At 39.5% G+C, this 20,690-nt stretch overlaps 2 protein-coding genes across 2 annotated transcripts; both read left to right on the top strand.

Moving 5' to 3' along the window:
• Positions 1–7,183: 7,183 nt before the first annotated feature.
• On the top strand, positions 7,184–13,298 carry LOC306791151 (C-type lectin mannose-binding isoform-like; the record flags this gene model as incomplete). Its single annotated transcript, XM_079287778.1, has 2 exons — positions 7,184–7,311; positions 12,947–13,298. The coding sequence occupies 2 exons, from the start codon at positions 7,184–7,186 to the stop codon at positions 13,296–13,298; spliced, it is 480 nt and encodes a 159-aa protein (XP_079143904.1).
• Positions 13,299–15,962: 2,664 nt separating this feature from the next.
• LOC306791152 (galactose-specific lectin nattectin-like) lies at positions 15,963–16,442 on the top strand (the record flags this gene model as incomplete). The annotated part of the gene is made up of 1 exon (XM_079287779.1): positions 15,963–16,442. One exon carries the CDS (start codon positions 15,963–15,965, stop codon positions 16,440–16,442), a length of 480 nt encoding a protein of 159 aa, XP_079143905.1.
• Between the last annotated feature and the right edge of the window lie 4,248 nt (positions 16,443–20,690).

Consider the following 20,690-nt stretch of genomic DNA (forward strand, 5'->3'; position numbering starts at 1 on the left):
AGTGGGTGAGATTTATTTTTATTTTATTTATTTATTTATTTTTCAGGGACAATGCACACTAATCAACAGTTACACTGTAAGTGAGCCAGAGTTAGCCAGAGAGGCTAATTTCCATCTGCTGTCCCCGGCCAGATGTTTCAAGGCAGCCTAAAATAACAAAATCTCAAATTGAAACGGAGTTAAAATTCATAGAGAAACAGACAGCAACACATAGACAAAACCGAAACACAGCAAAAGAAAAGTGTACGACATTAAAGCAGAGCAGACATAACAGGTTTCAGCATGCGTCACGCAGAACAGACCCACCTTCAGGACAAGCACACATAACACTGAAGCACTGAACATACACATCAAAAAAATGGAAAGTAGCAACACTGATCAAGACAAATGCACATATAGGCAAAACAAGCAGGCAGGACAGACAGTACATCAATGCTGGCACACCTGATTGGCAACAAGCCATTTCTTGAAGTGATGCTTGAATGTTTGGTACGTGTTTTGTGTGCGTATGTGTGGTGGCACAGCATTCCACGAGTGAGCTGCCTTCACAGAGAATGGAGATTTACTGAACGAGCTTGACCTTTGTGGAATGATACAATCACCTCTTGAAGCAGATCTAGTGAGTCTGCTGCGTTGAGTGCTTTGTTTAATAAAATCACTAAGTGGAGGTGGGGCCATACCATGTAAAATTTAAAAAACCAGACACACATCAGTGAATTTAATGATGTTCTCCCAACTCAGGATATGATGTTTGGTGAGAATATTGCAGTGATGGTGACTTTTGTTTTTTTTTAGGGCTTGTTTATGGAGAATATGAATGGATTTTAATGTTGTGCTGCTGGCTTGTGCCCAGCTGGTTAAGCAGTTGGTCAGATGGGGGATAATCATTGCATTAAAATACAATTTTGCAGCTTGCATGGTTACAGTGTCTGATATATCTAAAATTCATGAGATTACATTTTAAGACATTTGTCACATGTTTTACCTGTTTTTTAAAAGAGAGATTAGAATCAATAAAAATTCCTAAATATTTAAAATCTGACACTACCTGTAGCCTCTCACCAGCAACATAAACATCTGGCTCATCTGGTTATTATTTATCAGTTGTAAATGAATAATTGGTCAGTCACAAAGCACTACGTGTCCCCTCGTGTCCCCTCAACCTTCTGACAGCTGAAGCCACATGTCTTTTCTAAAGCAGCGTTTTGCTATGTCAACATTTGACTGAAATTAATAAATGAAACAAAACAAAACAAAACAAAAAAATTAAATAAAACAACGGGCTCATATTTTCTTGATAATATTAATTAATCTAAGATATTGAAATTCTACTTGATGACACTCACTTTTTGAGTTATTTTGCAGAATATATCCACGAGATCCAACCGTATATTTTCTTTTTTCTTTTCTTTGAAGTTAAATATTTCAATAAGTACCAGACATGCTGATCCACACTCCATACCGGTTGGTGGCGGTAATGCAGCAATTCATTGTTTGCCAACCGCCAATAAACCTGAAAAAAGAAAGAAAGAAAGTGATTGTCTGCCCCGCCCCTGATTGAATCCTCCTGTGTCTAATCACCTGCACCTCCCTCGTGTATTTAAACCCCGTGTGTCCCTTGTGTCGGTGTCAGTTCCTCTGTTGTGTGACCTGCTCTGCTGAGGTATTTAATGGTTTGTTCCCTGTGTTTACATGTATGTATCCCTCTTGTTTGTCTTTTAATTATCTTATCATGTTTTATGTTTTGCCTGTTCCTTGGATTTTTTTTATTGTTAAACATTTTTGGACTCCTGCTCTGCAAGTTTTATTTTGGACAATTTTTGTGTTTTATTAAAGTCAGTCAAATATTATTCTAATCCCGTGTATCTCTGCGTTTGGGTCTGTCTCCTGATACTCTTCTTAACTAAACCCTGCCTGTTGGAGTGGGTCTTGAGGAAATTAAAAACAAAAACTTAGAGAAATGATTTAAATTAATTATAGCTTCAATGTGACATCTCCAGCTGAGCTTTTGGTCGTATTTTGGCTTATGTTCAGATAATGTGTGTTTGCTGAAAGTGTTCGAAGTTCAGCTGACCAATAATAATCTCGTGCCAACAGTGAAAACGCCCTCTCTGAAGCCTCTCTAAGAAAGCAGCCTGTCTCAATCAACTCCAACCAACACGACAACCCTCATCCTGCTCCTGTGACAGAGACACCAACATGCTGCTGTTCCTCTTCTTCTTTGGTCTGGCTCTGGGTGCTGCGTCTCCTTCTGATGACCATCAAGCGCCGCTACAGGATGGAAACTGTCCCGCGTTCTGGTACAGTTTCAGCAACCGCTGCTACAAGTACGTCGCCACAGACATGACCTGGGTTGATGCAGAGATCTACTGTGTGTCACAGGGAGCCAACCTGGTGTCAATCCACAGTCTGAAGGAACAGAATTTTGTCAAATTCCTGATCAAGAACTTTGACCTTGCTGAGGCGCAGACCTGGATCGGACTGAGTGATATCCACAAAGAAGGAGCATGGCTGTGGTCTGATGGGTCTGCAGCCAAATTTGTCTATTGGAGCAAAAGAATGCCAAACAACGGCAGAGGAAACGAACACTGTGTCCTGACCAACTATCCTAAAGGGCTGAAATGGAACGATGCAGAGTGTTCACGTACTTTTCCCTTTGTTTGTGGATCTCGTAACTGAGATGTTTCATATGTCGGCGTGAACCTGGTCACTGCTCTCTTGTTGCTCTGCTGACATGCATTTTGGCCTCTACAATAAAGACGCAAATGTTCACTCAAGTGTGTTTGGGTAGACTCTGTTACACTAACCTTAATTTTGCTGTTTGACAGTCACACATGTAACTCTGTGGTTGATCAAACAAGAATATTTCCACCTTTTTGATAATCTCCTAATTATAATAAAGCCACATATCAACTCTCTATGCATCACCAACCACTACAAGTTTTTAAAGTATTATTGTTAAGGTCCAGTCAGTTCTTACCTAACTGCCATCTAATGACGGCACCTCAGACTCATCTACGCTGCATTTCCTCACACGAATGTGTATTTCATTGGCTCCATGAAAAACCTAACTTACTGTAGTAATTTAGGGGTATTTCAATGAAACACTTGGTGCCAAAATAAAAGGACTTGGTAAAGAGTTATTTGAGTTATTGCTTGTCTTTTCAGTTTGGATTCCTGATGAATTTATCAAACTCCTCACACCTTTCGTTTGACTTTGTTTTTGTTACTAATAAATAATATAGACATTCACTCTCCAGAGGCGACTGTTACATGATGACCCTGCAGCATATAGACTGTAGAATTGTGATAAAGACCCAATTCTAAACAATAACCGTCTCATGAGCAGCTGTGTCCTCGATTCGGCATTAAAACACTTAAACAGACTTATCGCTTGTCACCAATACTTCCCTGAATTGAAATGTAGCCAGTCTTAACCCGGTTAAGGCAACCCATGCTGATAACTTACTTGAGCCATCTAAGTCATTTATATGAAATGAGTGTAAGTTCTGAAGACAAGTCACTTTATTGTACGGTAAATGTATTTTGCAGCTGTACATGTTAGTGTTGAGATCTTTGCTTCTCAAGAGTTATTTTTGTTCACAGTATTAGACAAACCATCCAATATTATAAGAGTAGTATTCATAAATTCTGTGTATTGTATTTTGAGGTGACACAACTTAATATGAGGTTCAACAAAGTGTCAGTTCATTCTTGAGAAGACAAGTTTGTGGTTTGAAGCTGGAATGTAAAAGTACTTGTAGTTCTGTTTTGTGGCCACTTGAGAGCAGCAGAAGAGCAAGTGGGTGAGATGACGCTCTTCTCTTTCCTCTGGAGTCAGATGCTGTAGGACAGGAAACCAACAGGAAGGTGTATTTAGTGTTTTATCGGCCGTAGTCATGACTGTGAAGTTACTTTTTTTTAAAAGCAATGTTGTTTAAAACCAGTTTGCAGGTTAATTAAAAAACAAACAAACACAAAATTCACAATGCAAGATAGAACACATTGAAGGCTTTGTACTATTGTAACATTGTTGATGTGTATATATATGCCCATGTTTGGTATGTTGTTATTAATTATCAGTTGCAAATGAAAAATTGGTCAGTCACAAAGCAATACGTGTCCCCTCGTGTCCCCTCAACCTTCTGACAGCTGAAGCCACATGTTTTTTCTAAAGCAGCGTATTACTATGTCAACATTTGACTGAAATTCATAAATGAAACGAAACAAAACAAAACAAAAAAATAAAATAAAACAATGGGCTCATATTTTCATATTCATTTATAATTAGTATTATCTCATATTTGGGATAATACTAATTATTCTAAGATATTGAAATAATACTTGATGACACTCACTTTTTGAGTTATTTTGCAGAATATATCCACGAGATCCAACCGTATATTTTCTTTTTTCTTTGAAGTTAAATATTTCAATAAGTACCAGACATGCTGATCCACACTCCATACCGGTTGGTGGCGGTAATGCAGCAATTCATTGTTTGCCAACCGCCAATAAACCTGAAAAAAGAAAGAAAGAAAGTGATTGTCTGCCCCGCCCCTGATTGAATCCTCCTGTGTCTAATCACCTGCACCTCCCTCGTGTATTTAAACCCCGTGTGTCCCTTGTGTCAGTGTCGGTTCCTCTGTTGTGTGACCTGCTCTGCTGAGGTATTTAATGGTTTGTTCCCTGGTTGGCTCTGCAATTGTTTTCATGTGTGTATCCCTCTCGTTTGTTTTTTCATTATCTTATCCTGTTATATGTTTTCCTTGGATTTTTTTTTTTTGTTGTTTAAACTTTTGGACTCCTGCTCTGCAAGTTTTATTTTGGACAATTTGTTGTATTAAATTCACAGTCAAATATTATTCTAATCCCGTGTCTCTCTGCGTTTGGGTCTGTCTCCTGCTACTCTTCTTAACTAAACCCTGACTGTTGGAGGCGGTCTTGAGGAAATTCAAAACAAAAACTTAGAGAAATGATTTATATTACTTATAGCTTCAATGTAACATCTCCAGCTGAGCTTTTGGTCGTATTTCGGCTTATGTTGAGATACTGTGTTTGCTGAAAGTGTTCGCCAAGTTCAGCGACTAATAATAATCTTGTGCCAACAGTGAAAACACCCTCTCTGAAGCCTCTATAAGAAAGCAGCCTGCCTCAATCAACTCCAAGTCAACATGACCACCCTCATCCTGCTCCTGTGACAGAGACACCAACATGCTGCTGTTCCTCTTCTTCTTTGGTCTGGCTCTGGGTGCTGTGCCTCTTTCTGATGACCATGAAATGACTCTACAGAGGGCCAACTGTCCCATGTTCTGGTACAGCTTCAATGGCCGCTGCTACAAGTACGTCGCCACAGAGTTGACCTGGGCTGATGCAGAGATGCACTGTGTCGGAGAGGGAGCCAACCTGGTGTCAATCCACAGTCAGGAGGAACAGAATTTAGTCAAATTTCTGATCAAGAACTTTGACCCTGCTGAGGGAGTGACCTGGATCGGACTGAGTGACATCCACAAAGAAGGGACATGGATGTGGTCTGATGGGTCTTCAGCCAACTTTTTCTTTTGGCATGAAGGAGAACCAAGCAACGTTGAAGGACGTGAGCACTGTGTTCACACAAACTTTGGCCCAAAATTGAGATGGCATGATATACCATGTTCTCATGAATTACATTTTGTTTGTGCATCTCGCACAATTAGTCCTTGGTAACTAAAAAGGTTCTGTCTGCTTGAACTCTGACTTTCCACCTGTTGTTGTGCATTAAGCCTGAACAATAAAGATACAAAAGTGTGCGCAGAAGTAATTTCATTAATCTTAATTTTCGTGAATGTTTGACACGAACACGGGTCAATTAAACTGTGGGTAAAAGGAAATATTTATAAACATTTTGAATACTTTTTTTCCTTATTTAGCCAAAGAAAATATATAGATTCAGCAAAATAAGAATCTTAACTAATAATATGGCTAGAAAAGTTCCTTATAGCTCCAATCATGAATAAAGGGATTGTTTGGTGGTATCAAGAGATCTTAGCGCTTTTCTCCGAAGTAAATCTCAGGGCTAAAATAAAAGAGCCAGACTGCTTCATGGATCTATGCTCACTCACTTGCCTGTTGAGCTAAGTGTCTGTGTCATGGCGGGATAGTCTATATAAAGTGTCTTATCTCCGGCCCATTGTTCAATCGGATAATCTTCATCAGCATTTGTTATCCCATAAATCTATATAAATACAAACTGCTCTCCTGAAGGTGCAGAGTTCAACAACTATTGAGTGACTGTTTATTGCTTGTCTTTTATTTCCTGTTTTTCATTTTAGAGTTCAGGTTCATATTTATCCAAACACCACTCATGCATTTCTCATTGGACTTTATTTTTGTTTGACTAGATGATGATTCTACATCATTCAACAAACATTTATAAAGTGCAAGGTCTGATCATTGCACTTGATGCTGAGAAGCTCTTTGATCAGTAGTACTGATGGTCTTGGGAGAGTTTTATTTGCTGGATTAAGCTGATATTTTATCAACCCAAGGCCAGCGTACTCGTTAATGGCATATGTGGACAGGTGTTAATTAGCATTTCGCTACAAACACTAAACACAGTGCATCTGGTCCTTGTGCATAAATGGATGTTACAATTCTAATGCCCCTGTGATGTCCAGATCAGAAAAATATGATCATCACAGTTCTTGTTGGGGAGATCAACCCGTCAGTGAGACGCTGGATCCCTTCTGCCCATTTCATGGATGGGTGGAAAAATGTATAAAATTGAATGTATTACCCAGACAGGTCTGTCCAACGTATGTGATATACATCTCAAAGAAAACATAAAGAAATAGTGGAAATAGTTCTGACAGTTCATATGATAAATAAATCCTCTTCTAAATGAGACAAGTTCATGCTTCATATCTCTTTCAAGGTCAGGCAGAATATGACTGACGTCACAGGGTACTTTGTCATATAACTCGATCAATGATTAGTAGGGATTGCTTGATGATAATAATGTTTAATGTGTTTTTGTTGGCTTATGTTCAGATCGTAAGTGAATTTGACCAATGGTATCACACCAACATTGCAGACACCCTCTCTGAAGCATATAAAAGAAAGTGGCCTTTCAACTGTCTCTGCAAGATTCTTGATAACGCGCAACAGTTCACATCACGTTATAGACGGAGACTCTGACACCAACATGCTGCTGTTCCTCTTCTTCTTTGGTCTGGCTCTGGGTGCTGTGTCTCCTTCTGATGACCATCAAGTGAAGCTACAGAGGGGCAACTGTCCAGCGTTCTGGTACAGCTTCAATGACCGCTGCTACAAGTACGTTGCCACCGACATGACCTGGGCTGATGCAGAGATCTACTGTGTGTCACAGGGAGCCAACCTGGTGTCAATCCACAGTCTGGAGGAAGAGAAGTTTGTCAAATCCCTGATCAAGAACTTTGACCCTGCTGAGGGATATACCTGGATCGGACTCAGTGACCTCCACAAAGAAGGAACATGGATGTGGTCTGATGGGTCTGCTGCCAACTTTGTCTATTGGAGCATTGGAATGCCAGACAACGGCAGGGGAGTCGAACACTGTGTCCACACCAACTTTCCTAAAGACCTGAAATGGAACGACATCCTATGTTCAAGTACTGTTCACTTTGTTTGTGCATCTCGCTACTGAGATGTTACATATGTCTGATTGAACCTGGTCACTGCTCTCTTGTTGCTCTGCTGACATGCATTTTGGCCTCTACAATAAAGACATAAATGTTCACTTATGTGTGTTTGTGTAGACTTTCTTTCACTGACCTTCATTTTGATAAATGTTGGACATTCACACATGTAACTCCTGTGGTTGATCAAACGGAATATTTCCACACCTTTCTGATAATCTCCTAATTATAATTAAAAAGCAAAGCCACATACAGTAAAAATGACATCTTAATCCACATATTTCAACTCTCTATGCATCACCAACCACGACAGTTTTGAAGTATTAATTGTTAAGGTCCAGTCAGTTCTGACCTAACTTCCATCTAATGACGGCACCTCAGACTCTCATGAATCTACGCTGCATTTCTTCACAAGAAAATGTGAATTATTTCACTGGATCCATGAAAAACTTAACTCACTGTAGTAATAAGAGTACTTTAAGGGTTTTCAAATGAAACGTGAGCTGCCAAAATAATAGGACTTGGTAAAGAGCAAACTTAATCTTTTGAGTTGTTGCTTGTCTTTTCATTTTGGATTCCTGAATCATTTTTTATCAAATCATTTCTCACACATCTTTCACATTTGACTTTGTTTTTCTTACAATAGATAATTTTACTGTAAGTAATCTAGACACATGCACTCTTCAGAGGTGAATGTTACATGATGACCCTGCAGCATATAGACTGTAGAGTTTCTACAGTACATGCCAAGCAAGCCCGCCAAGTACGGCCTAAAGATCTTCTGGGTTTGTGATGCACGCATCCCCGATGCAATAGATGGTATAGTTTACACGGGGAACCAGGGGAAGAAGTTCAGAAGAATCTGGGGGAAAACATTGTCCAGCAGTTGTGTAGTAGATTTAGAAACACAGGTCGCAACATCACCATGGATAACTTTTTCACCAGTGTGCCTCTTGCGCAGCATCTCCTGGAGAAGGATCTCACTATTGTGGGGACTCTACGTCAGAACAAGCCAGACATCCCTCCTCTGATGAAGCCTTCCAAGTCCAGGGAGGTTCACAGCACAGAGTTTGGATTCAACGACAGCCTTACCATGGTCAGCTATGTCAGAAAGAAAGGAAAAGCTGTCGACAAAGTAGTGGATGAAAATAGCAGAAAGAAAAAAACAGAAGTGATCACATTTTACAACAAGACGAAAGGAGGTGTAGACACCACTGACCAGATGGTTGGCACCTACACCTGCAAGCGACAAACACAGAGGTGCCCCATGGTGCTGTGGTACAACATAATTGACATCGCCACCCTGAATGCCGACACCTTTTTCACAGCTCAGCACCCAGAATTCAAGAGCTGCATCACCAATGCACGACGGCTCTTCCTCAAAGAGCTGTCAAAGGAGCTTGTCACACCACACATGAGGAGTCGATTGGAAGGCTGCCCCCGACTGCAAACCCCGATTATTGAAGCAATGGAAAGGTGTGGGGTGACAAAAGCCACAACCCAGCCACAGGAAAGAAGCAGACGGGTCCAACCAAAGAGAAAGAGGTGTCAGATCTGCCCAAGTAACAAAGATCGCAAAGTCAACAATAGGTGTGGGAAATGCAATGTACCTGTGTGCAATGATCACCCAGAAACAGGTAGTTTGTCTGAACTGCATACAGTGATGAGACAAGAAGGCAAAACAGGGAAAAGAGAGAGGAACTGTCAATGACTGGACAGTTACACACATACATACACACAAACAGACAGACAGACACACACACACACACACACACACACACACACAATGGATGTTCACATTTTTATATTGCTGTTCTGGGTAATTTTCTTTTTCAAAAATGTTAAAAAGTGAAAAATAAAGATATTTCAAACATGAAATCATTCTTGTGTGGTCCTAAATATAATACTAAATATTATACAAGTGATTATTCTTAACCAAAATAACAAAAATGGCATAAAAACACATTGATTCTAGTATGGGTCATTTTTGACCCACTTATGGAAGAGTGTAGGGTCGTCACTCGTGCATCTAAGGGTTAAAACCTGTTTCCTCCAGGTGAGCTTGTCATCTTATTTCGGCTTATCTTCAGAGAGTTGCTGAAAGTGTTCGGCAACTTCAGCTCAACAATAATATTGAGCCAACAGTGAGAACACCCTCTCTGAAGCCTCTATAAGAAAGCAGCCTGTCACCTGTCTCCATCTCATCCAACGGTGCAGATCAACTCCACCAACGCAACAACCCTCATCCTGCTCCTGTGACAGAGAGACGCCAACATGCTGCTGTTCCTCTTCTTCTTTGGTCTGGCTCTGGGTGCTGCGTCTCCTTCTGATGACCATCAAGTGAAGCTACAGAGGGGCAACTGTCCCGCGTTCTGGTACAGCTTCAACAACCGCTACAGTACAGCTCTAGTGTTTCATTAATTATGTTTGTTGCATCATAACAATGCTTATCAACAGTATCAAAACAAATAGGCCTGAGCTGTAACAGAGAGGCGGAAGAACAAATATTATACACTGTCCCTCGTTCACTATGTTATGATACAGGCAACTCCACTTCTGCTATGTATTAGAAAGAAATGCCGGGGACCTTCTGATACAATGCGCCCTTCTTCCTTTCACTAGATACTGAACATGAGACAAAAAAGACCACAAGCTCACCTGGAGATGTCGAAACATCCTCTGTCTTTTGGCAACTGTGAGGTTTATATCATTAATCTGGGTCGTTTCCTTTGTCATATGAAATTAGAGAAATATTTTCCAATATGTTTTACTGTCTTCTTTGAGATGTATATAACATATGCATTGGACCGAGTTCACAGGGTAATCCATTCATTTTGATAATTATATTTTTCAATCCATCCATGAATTGGGCAAACACATGTATCTTTCTTGACAACTTTAAATACTGTGTTCAACTGTTGCCTGATTAGGTTTATGTTTTTTTATATACTTAACGGAACAATGTGAAACAAAAACACAAAAAGTTGACACCAGCTCAACTTTAATTTGTAGTGTAAGTGTACACTGGCAATCGGTTTAATAATATGTAAACTCGTTAAATCATTCTAATAAAACCTTCCCTGTTACAATCAGTAATTGGTGGATAAAACACAGATACAGACTCAGAGTGTAGAGTAAATATTGCAGGGACAAAGTGCAATGAGGATAGTAAGCGGTTGAGGAGTTCAGTAACGACACACACAAACAGAGAGAGACCAACAGGGGACACGGCAGGAGAAGGACAGAGAAACACAAGGAAACCAAACTGAGGCACTCCCCAAGATCAGAATGATACTAAACAAGTACTCTATTTCATCAAAGAGCTTCTCAGCATCAAGCGCAATGATCAGACCTTGTGCTTTATAAGTTGAATGCCACCCAAGTTTCTCTGTGAGGGATCTGATCTGCTACACATGATCATAGACCAGACGTCAGGGCTAATTTAGGGACATTCAATTCTGTGGTAAGAATATAAAATACAGTGATCCCTAAACAAACCACTGATCTATGCTGCAGGACTCAATGAGACATTTCTTACTGAGAAATATATAGAATCATATTTACAGTACAATGTAGAATTATTATCAGCTAGTCGAACAAAAACTAAAGTCCAATTAGAAATGCATGAGTGGTGTTTGGATAAATATGAACCTGAACTCCAAAATGAAAAACAGGAAATAAAAGACAAGCAATAAACAGTCACTCAATAGTTGTTGAACTCTGCACCTTCAGGAGAGCAGTTTGTATTTATATAGATTTATGGGATCATAACAAAATGCTTATAAAGATTATCCTAGTATCAAACAATGGGCCGGAGCTAAAACAGAAACTTTATAGACTATCCCTCCATGACACCGGCACTCAGCTCAACGGGCAAGTGATTGATCATAGATCCATGAAGCAGTCGTCATTCCCTTTTATTTTAGCCCTGAGATTTACTTTGGGAAAAAGCTCGAAACTCTCTTGATACCACCAATACGTTCACCATCAAACAATCCCTTTATTCATGATTAGAGCTATAAGGAACTTTTCTATCCATATTGTTAACAGATTCTTATTTTGTTAAATCTTTCTTCAAATATTTCTTTGGCTAAATGAGGATAAAAAAAAAGTATTGAAAATGTTTATAAACATTTCCTTTGACTCAGCATTTAATTGACCTGTGTTAGTGTCTTAGTGTGTTAGTGGCTCCCTCTGACACACAGTGGATCTCTGCATCAGCCCAGGTCATACGTGTGGAAACGTACTTGTAATTATTGACTCTGTGCAATAGTTAATATTGGAAAAGCAGCTGTTGCAACACAAGAGCACTGCCTGTCCAGCATGAGGATATCTGATGATGTAGACACAACTGATCATTTACTTCAAACTCACGTAAAGAAATCACACGATTGTGAGTTTAAGCAGCATAAAGTTTATATTTAGTGTGTGTGTGTGTAACAGGCAGCAGGCAGGACTGGAGCAGTAAACACTCAAACACTCAAGCATTAAAATATTGTCCCACTGAGACACAGTAAATTGCAATAAAGTAATATTTGTCCCACAAGCATTCATCACCATTTCAACACTAAGCTAAGATCACACTGAATCAAATGAACGGGAGAACTGTGATTTTAGACCATCATTGATTCATTACAAGACAGAAGTCAAAGAGGATTTTGAGGATTTAAACCAAACCAAACTGTTATGAGCAGCTGAGTCCTTGTCTTTGTATTAAAAAGTATTTTTCAAAGACGGACTCTCATCACTTATCACCAACACGAAGAAACCTTCTTCTGGCTCGCTCTGGCAAAGCTTGGAGAAGGTTTTATTAAAACCCTTAATTTAGTCTGACTTTAAAAACACAGCTTTTTACCTCAGATGGTCTTCATCTGTGAGGAAATGAAAACAATAAAATTATGCTTTAGAATAAATTACGGGATTCCTGCATCATCTCTGTGTGAGCCGGTGGTCTTTGGAGCCGAATGTTTACTGTGTGATCGTTGACTGAAAGTGTTCGCCAAGTTCAGCTGACCAATAATATTGAGCCAACAGTGAGAACACCCTCTCTGAAGCCTCTATAAGAAAGCAGCCTGTCACCTGTCTCCATCTCATCCAACGGTGCAGATCAACTCCACCAACGCAACAACCCTCATCCTGCTCCTGTGACAGAGAGACGCCAACATGCTGCTGTTCCTCTTCTTCTTTGGTCTGGCTCTGGGTGCTGCGTCTCCTTCTGATGACCCTCAAGTGCCGCTACAGCAAGGCAGCAGTACCGCGTTGTGGTCCAAATTCAACGACCGCTTCCACAGGTACGTTGCCACACATATGACCTGGGCTGATGCAGAGATGTACTGTGTGTCACAGGGAGCCAACCTGGTGTCAATCCACAGTCTGGAGGAAGATAATCTTGTCAAATCCCTGATCAAGAACTTTGACCCTGCTGAGGGGCAGACCTGGATCGGACTCAGTGACATCCACAAAGAAGGAACATGGATGTGGTCTGATGGGTCGAGAGCCAACTTTGTCTTTTGGAGCAATGGACAGCCAGACAACAGCAACGGAGTCGAACACTGTGTCCAGACCAACTATCCTACAGACAAGAAATGGAACGACGACCCATGTTCACGTACTTTTCCCTTTGTTTGTGCATCTCGCTACTGAGATGTTGCATGTGTCTGATTGAACCTGGTCACTGCTCTCTTGTTGCTCTGCTGAAATGCATTTTGGCCTCTACAATAAAGACACAAATGTTCACTAATGTATGTTTGTGTAGACTTTGTTTCACAAACCTTCATTTTGATAAATGTTGGACATTCACACATGTAACTCCTGTGGTTGATCAAACGGAATATTTCCACACCTTTCTGATAATCTCCTAGTTATAATTAAAAAGCAAAGCCAGATACAGTAAAAATTACATCTTAATTCACATATTTCAACTCTCTATGCATCACCAACCACTACAATTTTAAAGCAATAATTAAGGTCCAGTCAGTTCTGACCTAACTTCCATCTAATGACGGCACCTCAGACTCTCATGAATCTACGCTGCATTTCTTTACAATAAAATGTGAATTATTTCACTGTATCCATGAACAACTCAACACACTGTAGTAATAAGAGTAATTTAAGGGTTTTCAAATGAAACGTGAGGTGCCAAAATAAGAGGACTTGGTAAAGAGTAAACTTAATCTTTTGAGTTGTTGCTTGTCTTTTCATTTTGGATTCCTGAATCATTTTTTATCAAATCATTTCTCACACATCTTTCACATTTGACTTTGTTAGATAATTTTACTGTAAGTAATCTAGACACATGCACTCTTCAGAGGCGAATCTTACATGAGTTGTGATGAAGACCAAATTTTAAACAATAACCATCTCATGAGCAGCTGTGTCCTCGTCTCTGCATTAAAACACTTAAACAGACTCTTATCTCTTGTCACCAATACTTCCCTGAATCTAAATGTAGCCAGTCTTAAGAACCCGGTTAAGGCAACCCATGCTGATAACGTACTTGAGCCAGCTAAGTCATTTATATGAAATGAGTGTAAGTTCTGAAGACTATAGAAGTCACTTTATTGTACGGTAAATGTGTTTTGCAGCTGTACATGTTAGTGTTGAGAGTTTTGCTTCTCAAGAGTTATTTTTGTTCACAGTATTAGACAAACCGTCCCAGATTATAAGAGTAGTATTCATAAATTCTGTGTATTGTATTTTGAGGTGACACAACTTAATATGAGGTTCAACAATGTGTCAGTTCATTCTTGAGAAGACAAGTTTGTGGTTTGAAGCTGGAATGTAAAAGTACTTGTAGTTCTGTTTTGTGGCCACTTGAGAGCAGCAGAAGAGCAAGTGGGTGAGATGACGCTCTTCTCTTTCCTCTGGAGTCAGATGCTGTAGGACAGGAAACCAACAGGAAGGTGTATTTAGTGTTTTAAAGCAATGTTGTTTAAAACCTGTTTGCAGGTTAAAACTAAAAACACAAAGTGCACAATGCAAGATAGGACACATTGAAGGCTTTGTACTATTGTAATATTGTTGATGTGTAAATATATGCCCATGTTTGGTATGTTATTATTTATCAGTTGTAAATGAATAATTGGTCAGTCACAAAGCAATACGTGTCCCCTCGTGTCCCCTCAACCTTCTGACAGCTGAAGCCACATGTCTTTTCTAAAGCAGCGTTTTACTATGTCAACATTTGACTGAAATTAATAAATGATAGGTTTTATGTGACATCTCTGGATGAGCTTGTTGTCTTTCTTTGGCGTATGTTCAGATACTGTGTAGATGTGTACAAGGGAAAGTGTTGACCAAGTGCATGTGACCACTGATATCACACCAACAGTGCAGACATCCTCTGAAGTTTATAAAATAAGGTTGCCTTCAACATACAAACATTCATAAAGCACATGGTCTCATCATATCACTTGATGCCAGTGGTGTATAAAGTACTCAAAAGCCATACTTGAGTAAAAGTAAAGATACCTTACTGGAAAACTACTCCAGTAAAAGTAAAAAGTCACCTATTAGAATACTACTTGAGTAAAAGTCTTAAAGTATCTGATATTTATTGTACTTAAGTACAAAAATGCAGCAATTCATTGTTTGCCAACCGCCAATAAACCTCAGAAAAGAAAGAAAGAAAGTGATTGTCTGCCCCGCCCCTGATTGAATCCTCCTGTGTCTAATCACCTGCACCTCCCTCGTGTATTTAAACCCCGTGTGTCCCTTGTGTCAGTGTCGGTTCCTCTGTTGTGTGACCTGCTCTGCTGAGGTATTTAATGGTTTGTTCCCTGTGTTTACATGTATGTATCCCTCTTGTTTGTTTTTTAATTATCTTATCCTGTTTTATGTTTTACCTGTTCCTTGTTTTCCTTGGATTTTTATTTTTATTTTTTATTGTTAAACATTTTTGGACTCTCCTGCTCTGCAAGTTTTTTTATTTTGGACAATTTTTGTTTTATTAAAATCAGTTAAATATTATTCTAATCCCGTGTCTCTCTGCGTTTGGGTTCATCCCCTGCTACTCTTCTTAACTAAACCCTGACTGTTGGAGTGGGTCTTGAGGAAATTAAAAACAACAACTTAGAGAAATGATTTATATTAATTATAGCTTCAATGTGACATCTCCAGGTGAGATTTTGGTCTTATTTCGGCTTATGCTCAGATAGTGTGTGTGTGTGCCAAGTTCAGCGACTAATAATAATCTCGTGCCAACAGTGAAAACGCCCTCTCTGAAGCCTCTCTAAGAAAGCAGCCTGTCTCAATCAACTCCAACCAACACGACCGCCCTCATCCTGCTCCTGTGACAGAGACGCCAACATGCTGCTGTTCCTCTTCTTCTTTGGTCTGGCTCTGGGTGCTGCGTCTCCTTCTGATGACCATCAAGCGCCGCTACAGGATGGCAACTGTCCCGCGTTCTGGTACAGTTTCAGCAACCGCTGCTACAAGTACGTCGCTACAGACATGACCTGGGCTGATGCAGAGATGTACTGTGTGTCACAGGGAGCCAACCTGGTGTCAATCCACAGTCTGGAGGAAGAGAAGTTTGTCAAATCCCTGATCAAGAACTTTGACCTTGCTGAGAGATATACCTGGATCGGACTCAGTGACCTCCACAAAGAAGAAACATGGATGTGGTCTGATGGGTCTGCTGCCAACTTTGTCTATTGGAGCAATGGACAGCCAGACAACCACAAAGGAGTCGAACACTGTGTCCACACCAACTTTCCTGGAGACAAGAAATGGAACGACATCCTATGTTCATTTACTGTTCCCTTTGTTTGTGCATCTCGCAACTGAGATGTTACACGTGTCTGCTTGAACCTGGTCACTGCTCACTTGTTGCTCTGCTGACATGCATTTTGGCCTCTACAATAAAGACGCAAATGTTCACGAATGTATGTTTGGGTAGACTGTGTTACACTAACCTTAATTTTGCTGTTTGACATTCACACATGTAACTCCTGTGGTTGATCAAACAGGATATTGCCACCTTTTTGATAATCTCCTAATTATAATAACAAAGCCACATATTTCAACTCTCTATGCACAAACCACTACAATTTTTAAAGTATTAATTGTTAAGGTCCAGTCAGTTCTTACCTTACTGTCATCTAATGATGGCACCTCAGACTCATAAATCTACGCTGCTTCACTTTATTATGCAAATAAAATGTTTTGAGAGCAAAGGTTTTTGAGTTGCTGCCGAAGATTCTAGTTTCATAAGTAAAACTCCCAAATAATTTATTCTCAGTTTATATATTTTTACTGTCAAACTTTTTGATTGCAATGTGAGAAATTAGCTCTCAAAATTTTGTTTCCGTAATGACACAAATATACCGTAAGTGTAATTTAGGGGTGTTCCAATGAAAAGCTAGGAGCCAAAATAAAAAGGACTTGGTCCAGAGAGCGATCTAAATCTTTCGAGTTATTGCTAGTCTTTGCTTCCATTTCAGATTCCAGATTTTTTTTCTCAACATTTCTCACACCTTTCTCGTTTGACTTTGTTTTTGTTTTTACAATAAATCATTTTACTGTAAATAATAGACATGCACGAACCATCTTCTGAGCAGCTGTGTCCTCGTCTCTGCATTAAAACACTTAAAACAGACTTATCTCTTGTCACCAATACTTCCCTGAATTTAAATTTTGCCAGTTAACCCGGTTAAGGCAACACATGCTGATAACTTACTTGAGCCATCTAAGTCATTTATATGAAATGAGTGTAAGTTCTGAAGACAAGTCACTTTATTGTACGGTAAATGTATTTTGCAGCTATACATGTTAGTGTTGAGATCTTTGCTTCTCAAGAGTTATTTTTGTTCACAGTATTAGACAAACCATCCAATATTATAAGAGTAGTATTCATAAATTCTGTGTATTGTATTTTGAGGTGACACAACTTAATATGAGGTTCAACAATGTGTCAGTTCATTCTTGAGAAGACAAGTTTGTGGTTTGAAGCTGGAATGTAAAAGTACTTGTTGTTCTGTTTTGTGGCCACTTGAGAGCAGCAGAAGAGCAAGTGGGTGAGATGACGCTCTTCTCTTTCCTCTGGAGTCAGATGCTGTAGGACAGGAAACCAACAGGAAGGTGTATTTAGTGTGTTAAAGCAATGTTGTTTAAAACCTGTTTGCAGGTTAAAACTAAAAACACAAAGTTCACAATGCAAGATAGAACACATTGAAGGCTTTGTACTATTGTAATATTGTTGATGTGTATATATATGCCAATGTTTGGTATGTTATTATTTATCAGTTGTAAATGAATAATTGGTCAGTCACAAAGCACTACGTGTCCCCTCGTGTCCCCTCAACCCTCTGACAGCTGAAGCCACATGTCTTTTCTAAAGCAGCGTTTTACTATGTCAACATTTGACTGAAATTAATAAATGATAGGTTTTATGTGACATCTCTGGATCCTTCTGATGACCATCAAGTGAAGCTACAGAGGGGCAACTGTCCCATGTTCTGGTACAGCTTCAACGGCCGCTGCTACAAGTACATCGCTACAGACAAGACCTGGGCTGATGCAGAGATGTACTGTGTGTCACAGGGAGCCAACCTGGTGTCAATCCACAGTCAGGGGGAACAGAAGTTTGTCAAATAGATCAAGAACTTTGACTCTGCTGAGGGAGTGACCTGGTTTGGTACTTTTCCCTTTGTCTGTGAATCTCGCACAAACTGTCCTTAGTAACTGAGATGTCACATATGTCTGATTAAACCTAACTGTTCACTTTAAAGACACAAATGTACACTTGTGCGTGTACAGAAGTCATTTTAATGACCTTTATTATCACGAGTGTTGGAAATTCACACATATAACTCCGGTGGTTGATCAAAGGGAATATTTTCACTACTTTTTAATACTCTCAAAATCAATAATATGATCATAAAATATACCAGATACCGAATTGTTTTTAATTGTTTTTGATGTTTTGCATGTTTGCTCCAGCTGTCCATCATCCACTGTGTGTGTGTGTGTGTGTGTGTGTGTGTTAAATCTGGGAACAACACAGGTTTAACGGTTCGACATAATTATAACTACTTCATCCATTTTATATGCACATCTCAAAAATGTATAAAAGAGTAATCAGTTCTGATAAACCTTAAATATCAACAGTATGAAAACTGAAGAGGAAATGCTTTAAAATATCTCTATTGTTACTTTCTGAACATACGGTATCACGGTCACATGGCACTGACTCAACTCATGTGAATGAGTGAATGAGTCTAAAAGTGGGAGCATGAAGCCTGGTTCCAGACCTCTTAATCCCTGCGCACATCACATCTCCGACTTGTTCAGCATTTCATGAAAGGTTAATGATTATTTGCTTTCGATGCAAGAGGGACCAAAATTACTTCCCCCAAAAGTATAACTAAAACACAAAGTTGAACACATTTTAAAAAAGGTGAACAACCACTTACGCCTTGACAGTTTTATTTCACTGAAGCGTTATTGGGAATTAACTCGATGGATGTAAAGTGCACATAATCTTTCCCTGTACTGTTGGCTCATGCAAACAGATCAAACGCAACAGTATTAAACGTTTAAATTGTATATCCCTGAAATGACCCAAAACAGGAGGATCGTTATAGTGGGAGAGGGACATAACAAGAGTCGAGCAGCGAGAGGAAATGAGAGAAGGAGGAAGAGATGGAGAGGAGACCATTTCAATTTGAAAGATTAATTGTGGACTTTAAGCTAAAGAGTTTATAGTTGCAGTGGAGGGAAAGGCAGAACAGTTTTGCAATGTGTAAACAGCTGCCTCTGTCTCATCTCTGCTGAATGCAGCTGGCATGAACTGTGATTAGAAGTGGTAAGCACTCCCTGCCATGTGCTGTGTGTGTGTGTGTGTGTGTGTGTGGAGGGGAGGTCTGGTTAGCGTTGGTTTGGACCCGGGGTGTAGCAATATGGTTTCCTGACGCTGCTAACCACTATTATTTTGCAGTCATCCTGATGTGTATTTTACCCAGCAGGCTTCTGACAACTAAACAACAGTCATGAAAGTAGTAATGAAGGAGGTGAGACAAACAGAATACATAGGCGGTGATGCAGGTGGTGTGTGATTGTCAATCTGGCAGAGTGCCCTTGGAAATTAAAACAATTGACAGTAAGTATTTGGGTCATAGCCAGGCTTTAAAAAAAGAACCAGGTCATCAAGGCTCCCTTCCCCTGGTTTCGGCTATATATTGTCTGTAGGCTATATTTTCATTTTTTGAATTGACGGTATGCTCTCAAAGCCCTCTGCATACTGCTAGGAGTACAATTGTGCTTGGAAAATATTGAGCCTAAAGTTTTTGGGCTAAAAGTTACAGCCAGCAGTCTTCTATCCTATCTTAGCTTAAAGACTGGGGAAACAGCTAGCCTGGCTCTGTCCAACGATGCCAGACAACTGGTGAAGACTCCTGTAGGTTACTGAGCCTGTCCAAATACAAAATATGGCACCCATGGTTCCAGGAAACTTGAGTCCATCAAAAACTAATGTTTTAACTTTCACCAGCAGAAAATCCTCTCAAAAGATGAGGCAATGCCTGAAAGTCAGTGTAGAAAAAATATTGAGATATTTTACAAAATAAATAGTGATAGGCCTATACAATGTGCAAATACGCCAATACAAGTAATTATACATACAAGTATGTTTCAGCAATGTATTTGAACTATCATAAGAAAAAATATGAATGAAGCAGCAGAATAACCATCAGTGTTTACTGTTATCTTATGTAATCGGCACTGTCAGGTCACCATGGGCTCTGACAAATTGTGATTTGCATTTTGTTTCTAATATTTTAACATACATAGACCACACTATTAGTTCATAAAATCATTGACAGATGAATTGACCATGAAACTAATTGCTAATTGCAGCTCGAACTAAATACTGGCTAAATCAACACAATTTCTTTTAGAAACTAATGTAAAATCTTTCCCTACAAAGTAACTTTAACTGTAAACTCTACATACATGCAATGGAGTAAAACAGATAATGTGTTTGCCTCTGAAATGGTGTAGATAATAACAGCATAAATGGAAATAAAGTACATAAAA

The sequence above is a fragment of the Melanostigma gelatinosum genome (genome assembly GCF_949748355.1).
Source record: "Melanostigma gelatinosum genome assembly, chromosome: 17".
Lineage (NCBI taxonomy): Eukaryota > Metazoa > Chordata > Actinopteri > Perciformes > Zoarcidae > Melanostigma > Melanostigma gelatinosum.